The sequence below is a fragment of the Solanum dulcamara genome, chromosome 4, assembly GCF_947179165.1.
Source record: "Solanum dulcamara chromosome 4, daSolDulc1.2, whole genome shotgun sequence".
In the NCBI taxonomy this organism is placed as follows: Eukaryota; Viridiplantae; Streptophyta; class Magnoliopsida; order Solanales; family Solanaceae; genus Solanum; species Solanum dulcamara.
In genome coordinates, this window is record NC_077240.1 from 34,660,404 (window position 1) to 34,670,597 (window position 10,194).

The 10,194-nt window shown below is 36.0% G+C and overlaps 1 protein-coding gene across 1 annotated transcript; it reads left to right on the forward strand.

Moving 5' to 3' along the window:
* The first annotated feature begins 2,093 nt into the window (after positions 1-2,093).
* Positions 2,094-3,522, forward strand: LOC129884969 (universal stress protein PHOS34-like). Its single transcript, XM_055959226.1, has 3 exons — positions 2,094-2,366; positions 2,592-2,808; positions 3,129-3,522. The coding sequence occupies exons 1-3, from the start codon at positions 2,198-2,200 to the stop codon at positions 3,214-3,216; spliced, it is 474 nt and encodes a 157-aa protein (XP_055815201.1). The 5' UTR covers positions 2,094-2,197; the 3' UTR covers positions 3,217-3,522.
* The last annotated feature ends 6,672 nt before the right edge of the window (positions 3,523-10,194 follow it).

Below are 10,194 nucleotides of genomic sequence, written 5' to 3' on the forward strand. Positions count from 1 at the left end.
GCCGAAGCCGAGCGAGCGACGACGACGGCGCGAGGGGAGACCCTCTTCTTGACCCTTTAGCAACATGAAGGAGTGCTTCTACTTTTAAGTAGGAGACTTTTCATTTCCACCACCTATGTGGGACCAAAGCTTATTTAATAAAGCAAGAGAGAACACATCATTTCCTCTCCACTTCTTTTTCCCTCAATTTCCCATTCAACCTATCAATTAAACCCAACAGTTGCCAACATGATTGCTAAGCATTATCCAATAACCTGAAGCTAAATATACATTAATAGTCTGATAAGGATTAAAAATGTGACTAACTTTTTAGTGCACACTATTACATGGAGTGTAATCAGGTTTCAGATAGTCTGGCTAAATTAGCCTTGGTCACTTTCAAAAACTGCATTGTACATTCTTTTCCAAAAATTCGAAAGGCCCGTTTCTACACCTAATAAGCGGCAAAATGCCTAGAATTAGAACTAAATATGACAAAGCTAACTTTTAAGTCAGTTAGATGATAGTATACCAGAAGTTGGCCTGAGTTGTCTGACCTCTTCTGGCTAATGGGATCACTGAATAAGTGTTTGTATTTGAGGTGAGGTCTAGCTCTCTTCTATAACTTTTTGCTAATATAACACTGTCCTGAGAGAGACATGGTGATTTTTTTTAAAAAAAATGGATATGAAGACATTGAATAAGTTCTCTTTCAAACGATTGCTTGACCTACTAATTATCATATAAATTTTTTGGATCTTTGATTTTCTTTTAACGATCCAAATTAGAAACAAACTGTTGTAGATTTATTTTGAATCAATTATTCTATATATATACTTTGTGGATATTAAATGGATAATAAATATATAATCAATGTACGATGAATGTATAATGTATACACACTAATGATACATATATTATACAAATCTTGTACACTGTTTACGCACATGCAAGAATTATTGGAGAAAAAAAATGAAGATATCAAAAAAAAAAAAAAATCTAGCAAAAATGGGTACCAAATGAACATTGATCTAATGATTTTACGTTGTTTACATGAACTTGGATGAAAGCATGTGCTCCAAGAAGCTACTTAAACTCTAATTCCAATTCCTCGTTGTCTTCGCGGCTTGCTACCAACACCTCTGTCAAAACTACAAATAAGAGCAGAAAAGATAGAAAGATAAGAAATGAAGCTTCAAAAACGTCACTGAAGAAATCCCATCAAATTCCTATGAGGAAAAAAAAATGAATTCATAGTTGAACTGGATGTGTTCAACTCAATAGTATATGATTAAAATGGATGGAATAAGTGTATGGGTAATTTTTCAAAATTGATTTATCTAAGAAAGAACAGAAGGCAGTGGAGAATTGGGATAGAAAAATTAAAGCTTAACAGAGAGAATGAAATAGGCACGACAAAGTGGCAAGAGATTGACAATACACAGTCCAATTTAAATACTTTGTGTTAAGTGGTGCTATTAATATTCTAGTAGTCACGCTAATTTTCTTTTCCCTTTAATTAGAGCACTAAATACCAACATTAAAATCAATTGTTCCCTCCTTTAGAAAAAAAACGACCTTTTTTCATTTTTAATCTATTTCAAAAAGAATGATGTTTTTCTTTATTTGATAAAATTTTAATTTCAATTTTTCACGTGGCATGTTTAATGGCACAAGATTAAAAAGTATTTTAATACATTTGACATAACTTTAATTTAAAATCATAAGATAAAAAAATATTTTTAAATTTTTTAAACTCTCTACCAAATCAAACTAAATTTTTTTTTTTTAAAAAAAAGGGATGGAGTATAATCTAAAGTGAATTTCACATAATTACATCTGACAAAAGTTCAGATCAATCATCTCCCATGAAAATCTCAGTTCAGTTGTAATTAAAACAGCTAAATAATGTCCACTTAAACTAGTGGTCAAATCATAAAGTAACTGCCAAATAATGTCCACTTAAACTAGTGGTCAAATCATAAAGTAACTGCCAAATAATGTCCACTTAAACTAGTGGTCAAATCATTTATAGCCGACCATAGTTGGGAAAAAAAAGTAGCTATAAAATCCCCACAACATAATCACGTTTCTTTCAATCCCAAACACACACAGTTTTTGGTCTTTCTGGCAAAGCTTTGAATTGTTTGGATTGATTTCCAACAATTCAAATCTTTTGATCTTCTAAGTAGCAATTCATAAAATAAAAAAAAAAACAATGGCAGCAACACAGACCATGATTTTTGCCCTGGATGACACTGACCACAGTTTCTACGCCCTAGAATGGACACTTGACCATTTTTTTGCCGCACCTCAATCCCTTTTTAAGCTCATCATTGTTCACGTTAAAACCACTCCAACTTCTGTCGTAGGTCTTGCTGGTCCAGGTACGTACCAACTATACATTTTATAATTTTCAAAGACGGAGTTAATATTTTAATTTGATGAGTTTAATTCTACGTAATAAATTTCAAAATGTACCTATTTTTTATCTATATATGTATGTATATAGTAGGATTTTTCAAAGAAGAGGAAACGTGATAGTAAGCCTCAAATAGCTAATTTGAGGTTGATATATGGTTAATTAATTAATGATATATAATGTTGTGTAGGAACAAGTGACGTGCTGGTACTGGTAGAAAAAGATATTAAAAAGACAGCCCAGAGAGTTTGCGAGAAGGCAAAACAATTATGCGACGCTAAAAGGGTGAGTGATGTAACATTTGATGTTATTGAAGGAGATGCTAGAAATGTGCTGTGTGATGCTGTTGACAAGCACCATGCCACTGTTTTGGTCATGGGCAGCCATGGTTACGGAGCTTTCAAAAGGTAAAATTAGTACTCCCTCCATTTTCTTAACTTTACACAAAATTTAAGAAAGTAGAGAATTTCGTGATCTCTAAACTAAAGAAACATAGAATGTACCAAAATATCTTTTAATCTTATAGTATTAAAAATGTCACGCATCGTAAGAGACATTACTTATGAAGCAAATTAAAAAGGAAAGTTAGACAAATAAATTGAAACGAATGGAGTAAATAATACTGTACTACTAGATCTTAGAATCATTTCAGAGTTTTTATACTATAGTTTTATTTTCTCTTATAAGGAGAATATTGATGGGAAATTGTTACTTAAATTTTCTACAGGGCTGTTTTGGGCAGCGTAAGTGACTACTGCTCTCACCATGCTCGTTCCTCCGTGATGATTGTGAAGAAGCCAAAGACAAAGAATTGAAAATTTTCATTAATAAAGGAAATGTTGGAGGGAGATTAATTAGACCAAAACGTTGGCAAGAAATACTAATTAAGAGAAGGGGACATACATCTAATTCTCTATAATTTTTGTAATCAATAGAATATGTAGCTAGCATGTAATTGAAAAAAAAAATCATTATCTTGCCAGCTTCATGAAATTAGTCATTGGAAATTTACAGGCATGCCCTCTTTTTTTTCTTTCTCCTTTTTTTTCTTTACTTGCACCACATGCATGGTGTATTTTTGTTGATCTTTTTGCAATTTTGAATCAATGGAAATGAAATCCTTCATTCAAATTGGTATGGATTAATTTGCTTCTTCCTACATTCTTCAGAGTAATGTACTATATCTGTTGTTTCTTTAACTCTTCAAACATTATCACTTGTTCATCCTTGAATCAAGTGAGGTATCATATTAAAATTGAAGGAAAGAAAAAGAAAAAAAGAAGAAGAGAGAGAGATGGAAAGTACTCCCTCGTCTCAATCTATGCGGCACAAAAACTTAAACTGTTTGACTTTTGAAATCCGAAAGGTTAGAAACGGTACCACGACAGAAGGCTATATAACTCCGGAAATGTAGAACGGGGCATGAGATACTGATCATAGGAGATGAGGTAGAGGTCATTGAAGAAGAATTCGAGATTGCTGTCAAACGTTACTCAAGGAGAAGATATGACTGTCAAATACTGCCAGAAAAGGTCTTGGATTCAAGTTCAAATAGAGTAGATCACTTGTCGTCAGCTACATTGAATCAACGAATTCACCTTGGATATCACCTCGGAGACATCACATTTGATATACTTGAGTTCTTGAAACTAGTGGAGTCCTTTGAGTGTGAAAAGTTATTCCGACTTCATTATATATGAAACTTTCTATACTCCTTCATGTCACGCGTAGGCGTAGCATTGCACATACATTTATAAGAAACTTAGGGCCTTAGGCTTCATCAGATGTTCTATAAGCAATGATCTTATTCTGAATTAACAACATAATTTATGTACAAATGATGCTTTGATATATATATATATACATATATATATACATAATCACTGACCTAGCTGCATAACTTCACCTCAATGATTTAGAACTATCTAATTGTGTATGTCCATCAGCTCATTAATTTGCTAATTACTAGCACATGTAGTGTTGGCACATGTAGAAATTCACAAAGAATGAAGCTAAGTGTAATTTTTTTTTCTTGGCATTCATCATTTGGACTCTTCTTTTTACAAACTTAAAGAGAGAATATAGTAGGAAGGAAACAAAATAAGAGAAGGAAATCGGATATATTGAAAACTTTGATAATGCACACATCTTCTCGAAATCCTGGATCCACCTCTAGTGTCCCATCAAACATACACTTTGAGAGGTTGGTCCTAGGATGATCATCCAAAAAAGACTTATAATAGTAGTTTCTTTTAAGGGGTTCAGTTGTTAATAGATAAAATGCTTCTTTTCTAGGCATTGGTGCAACTTTGAATGTAGCTGAACCAACAAAGAGGTCAGGTGTGGCCGTATTTTGACATTAAAGATCTATCTTTTTTCTGTTTATATTCTTTATAATATGTTACTTTACAGAATCTTATTATTCATCCGATTTTATTTGATCAGGCTGCTCTTCTGAAGGAGCAAGAATTGCGGGTGCTTCAAGAATAATTGGTGTTGACAGAATTTATGAACCTAGTGGATTAGATATAGTAAACCAGTCAAGCGATACGTACTCATATTTTCTTTTCCTAATGGATCAATTTGCAACCAAAAAAAAAAAAAGCAGCCATGAGTCTGAAATGATCATCTTTTCTTGGATTCTTGATTGCTTGATCAGGTATTTATTGAAATGATTAATAGCGGAGTCAACAGGAGTGTGTAATGTACTGACTACCTTGATGTTATGATTTCAGAATTTGAATGCGTCCATGATGTTATGCCATAAATTATAATAGTGTACGTTCAAATTACTACATTGATTTACAGGAAAAAGATGCTAATGAAACTTGGAATTTCAGGGTTGAAGAGTGGTTATTCTTGTTGTACTCCAAAAAGATGTCCCTGGTGATGAAGGCAGGCTTAGGTAAACCATGAACCACAAGATAGAGCTACAAAGAGTGAGAGACAAAATATCATGTATTCTACATTCTTTGTCCTGATGACTTGTATCTACATGTATGAATTGAAAGTCTTCAACAAATGAAGAGGAGTCAAAAAAGGCTGCTGCAAAAGGGAGTCAAAAAAGGCTGTAAAATGAAAGTTTTCAACAATTAAGTCTTCAAAGGCTGCTGGCTTCTTTGACAGACGTGTAGCCTCCTTTGACAGACGCGTAGAAAATTAACGCGTAAATTTTCTACGCGTTTTCATCCTCATATAAATAGAGGGTCTCTTGCCCTCATTTAAATCATCCCAAAAAAGAGAGAGTAAAAATACAAGAGAGTTATACACCAAGATAAATATTGTAGTCTTCAGTGTCCTCTTTAGTAGTTGTTCCTTTTACAAGAGAGAAGTACTAATTGTTGTTTTCTCCTTGTATTTGAGAGCTGTGTACTCCATATTAAATTAGTGAGATCCTTCTACCCCGTGGTTTTTTCCCTTCTATCATTTAGAGAGGTTTCCACGTAAAATTCTCGTGTCCAATTTATTTTCAATATTTTCATCATATCAAACTTTAGTTATAGTGCTTTCTCCCCCCAACAGTGGTATCAGAGCCCTCGATTATTTTGTCTATTTTATGCGAAGGTAATATCTGTGAATAGTAAATTTTCGTGAATAATAAAATTCGGTGAATAGTACTATTCATGTGAATAGTAAATTTCAGTGATGGTACAGTTTGTCACGGTTGTTCGCAAAAATATTTAGAAACGATCTAGAAGGGTGTGAAGCAAATAACAATGTCGAGTACAACAAAGTTTGACGTTGAGAAATTCAATTGGACTAATTTCTCATTGTGGAAAATGAAAATAAAAGCAATAGTGAGAAAAGACAATTGCTTAGCTACAATTGAAGGCAGACCCACAGACTTTGTTGATGACAGCAAGTGGAATGACATAGACAACAATGCAGTTGCTGATCTACACTTGGCACTAGTTGATCAAGTGTTGTCTAGTGTGGCGGAAAAGCGGAAGGCGAAGGAAATATGGGATACTCTTACGGGGTTGTATGAGGCCAAGTCTTTGCATAATAAATTTTTTTTAAAAAGAAGATTGTATACTCTTCGAATGGCAGAGTCCATGTCAGTTACTGAATGCATCAATACTTTGAATATTCTGTTTTCGCAACTTACAACAATGGGTTGCAAAATAGAGGGGACTGAACGTGCGGAGCTTCTACTTCAAAGTCTGCCTGACTCGTATGATCAACTCATTATCAACCTGACGAATAATACAGACAGTCTAGTTTTCGATGAAATTGCAGCCGCTGTCTTAGAAGAAGAAAATCGGCGCAAAAATAAGGAAGATAAACAAGAAAGTTCGCAGCAAGTTGAAGCCTTGATGATGGTGAGAGGAAGACCAATGGAACGTATCCCTAGTGGGAGTCACAATCATGGCAGATCTCAATCAAGAAGTAAGAAGAATATCAAGTGCTACAACTGTGGCAAGAAAGGGCACTTCAAGAAAGATTGTCAGTTCAAGAAGAAGAGTGAAAACCCTGAGCCATCAAATGCTCAAGGGAATGTTGCATGTACCTTGGATGATGGCGATATTTTATGTAGTGAGGAAATATCAACTAATGAAGGCAGAAAACGTTTCACTGATGTCTGGATCATGGACACAGGAGCAACATGGCACATGACTTCCAGGAGAGAATGGTTCCATCAATATAATCCTATCTCAGGAGGGTCTGTGTTCATGGGAAACGATCATGCTTTGGATGTTATTGGTATTGGGTCCATCAAAATAAAGATGTATGATGGCACGGTTCGCACCATCCAGGAGGTACGACATGTAAAAGACTTGAAGAAGAATCTATTGTCTTTAGGACAACTAGATGATAATGGATGTTCATATAAGACTCATGGTGGAGTCATGAGAATATCCAAAGGAGCGCTTGTAGTGATGAAAGCGGAAAAACTTACGACAAACCTGTATGTGCTTAAAGGTGAAACACACCAAGAAGGAGAAGCATCAACCGCGTCAGCAAGTTCATTTGAAGAATCAACGATGATGTGGCATTGTAAACTTGGCCATATGTCGGAACGAGGCTTGAAGATTCTTCTTGAGCAAAAACTTCTTCCGGGGCTCAAAAAGGTTTCACTACCCTTTTGTGAGCATTGTGTTACCAGCAAGTAAAATAGACTGAAATTTAGTAGTTCCTCTGCTAAAAGCAAGGAAATTTTAGATCTGGTCCACTCTGATGTTTGGCAAGCACCGGTGGAGTCCCTAGAAGAAGCAAAATATTTCATGTCATTCATCGATAGTTACTCCAGGAGAAGTTGGGTGTATCCAATCAAGAGGAAGATAGATGTTTTTTTTAGTTTTCAAAGAATTCAAAGCGCGGGTGGAACTTAAATCTGAGAAAAAGATCAAGTGTTTGAGGACAAATAATGGAGGAGAATACACTGGTGATGAATTTAATAACTTTTGTAAACAAGAAGGTATTAAATGGCAGTTCACGGTGGCATATACTCCACAACAAAATGGAGTAGCAGAGCGGATGAACAGAACCTTGTTGGAACGGACAAGAGCTATGTTGGCAACTGCAGGGTTGGAAAAACCATTCTGGGCAGAAGCAGTCAAAACCGCTTGTTATGTGATCAATCGGTCACAATCAACCGCAATTGATCTAAAAACGCCAATGGAGATGTGGACAAGAAAACCAGCTGATTATTCTCGCTTACATATATTCGGAAGTCCTGTTTATGTTATGTACAACATCCAAGAAAAATCAAAGTTGCATCCAAAATCCAGGAAATGCATTTTCTTAGGGTATGCTGATGGAATCAAGGGGTATCGCTTGTGGGATCCCACAGCCCGCAAAGTGGTAATCAGCAGGGATGTTGTATTTGTTAAAAATAAGATACAAGCAAAAGAAGGTAGCACTTCAAAAGAAAAATCAAAGACTACTACAGTTGAAGTTGAAGAAATAGAAGAAGTTCCAATTTCTTCTGAAGCAGCACCAGATCACGAAGAACAAGAGCAAGCTGAGATTGAAACTCCAGAAGTTCGACGGTCAACTAGGGAGAGAAGAAAACCAGCTTGGCACTCAGATTATTCTATGGAGAGTAATATTGCATACTGTCTATTAACAGAAGATGGAGAGCCTTCAACCTTTCAAGAAGCTATGAAAGGCCAAGAATCATCTCTGTGGGTGGTAGCAATGCAAGAAGAAATTGAAGCTCTTCATAAAAATAAAACATGGAATCTTGTTCAATTACGACAAGGAAGGAAGGCCATTGGAAACAAATGGGTCTACAAGATCAAACGCAATGGTAATGATCAAGTGGAGAAGTATCGTGCAAGATTGGTGGTGAAAGGATTTGCTCAGAAAGAAGGTATAGACTTTAATGAGATATTTTCTCTGGTGGTTCGACTCACAACAATTCGAGTGGTCCTGGCGATGTGTGCTACATTTGACTTATACTTGGAGCAGTTAGATGTCAAAACTGCATTTCTTCATGGAGAGCTTGAAGAAGAAATTTACATGCTCCAACCAGAAAGTTTTGAAGAACAAGGAAAAGAGAACTTGGTTTGCAGGTTGAACAAATCTCTATATGGTCTCAAATAGGCGCCGAGGTATTGGTATAAGAGATTTGATTCCTTCATTATAAGCCTTGGATACAACAGACATAGTTCAGATCCTTGTGTTTATTACAAGAGATTTGGTGATGAAGATTTTGTTATTTTGTTGTTGTATGTTGACGACATGTTGGTAGCAGGCCCCAACAAAGATCGTCTCACAAATTTAAAGACACAGTTGGCTAGGGAGTTTGAAATGAAGGATTTAGGACCAGCAAACAAGATTCTAGGGATGCAAATTCACCGAGACAGAAATAATAGGAAGATTTGGCTTTCCCAAAAGAACTACTTGAAGAAAATCTTGAGACGCTTCAAGATGCAAGACTGTAAGTCAATTTCTACCCCACTTCCTATTAATTTCAAGTTATCCTCAAGTATGAGTCCTAGCAATGAAGCAGAGAGGATGGAGATGTCTCGAGTACCATATGCATCAGCAGTGGGAAGTTTAATGTTCGCCATGATATGTACAAGACCTGACATTGCACAAGCAGTGGGAGTGGTTAGTCGATACATGGCTAATCCTGGTAGAGAGCATTGAAATACTGTTAAGAGGATCCTGAGATACATTAAGGGTACCTCAGATGTTGCAATGTGTTATGGAGGATCAGACTTTAATGTTAAAGGTTATGTTGATTCAGATTATGCAGGTGATCTTGATAAGAGCAAGTCCACTACAGGTTATGTGTTTACTCTTGCTGGAGGAGCTGTAAGCTGGGTTTCAAAAATGCAATCTATCGTGGCTACATCTACGACGGAAGCAGAATATGTGGCAGCTACACAAGCTAGCAAAGAGGCAATATGGATGCAGATGTTATTGGAGGAGCTCGGGCACAAACAAGAGAAGGTTGCTCTGTTTTGTGACAGTCAGAGCGCTTTGCATCTTGCAAAGAATCCAGCATTTCATTCAAGGACAAAGCACGTACGAGTTCAATATCACTTTGTTCGTGAGAAGGTGGAAGAAGGCAGTGTGGATATTCAGAAAATTCACACCAATGACAACCTGGCAGATATGTTTACGAAGCCGATCAACAGTAATAAGTTTATATGGTGTCGATCTTCTATTGGCCTAGCAGAAACGTAACATTGCAATAGTTGGGTAGAAAGGATGGTGTGAAGACTTAATTGATTCTCAATTAAATCTTCAAGTGGGAGAATGAAAGTCTTCAACAAATGAAGAGGAGTCAAAAAAGGCTGCTGCAAAAGGGAGTCAAAAAAGGCTGCAAAATGAAAGTT

Excerpts from the sequence above, each read along its gene's own strand:
- LOC129884969 (XM_055959226.1), top strand. The coding sequence starts at position 2,198 with ATGGCAGCAACACAGACCATGATTTTTGCCCTGGATGACACTGACCAC. Across the intron at positions 2,367-2,591 it reads CGTAGGTCTTGCTGGTCCAG|GAACAAGTGACGTGCTGGTA; the intron begins GTACGTACCAAC and ends AATGTTGTGTAG. Across the intron at positions 2,809-3,128 it reads GGTTACGGAGCTTTCAAAAG|GGCTGTTTTGGGCAGCGTAA; the intron begins GTAAAATTAGTA and ends AATTTTCTACAG.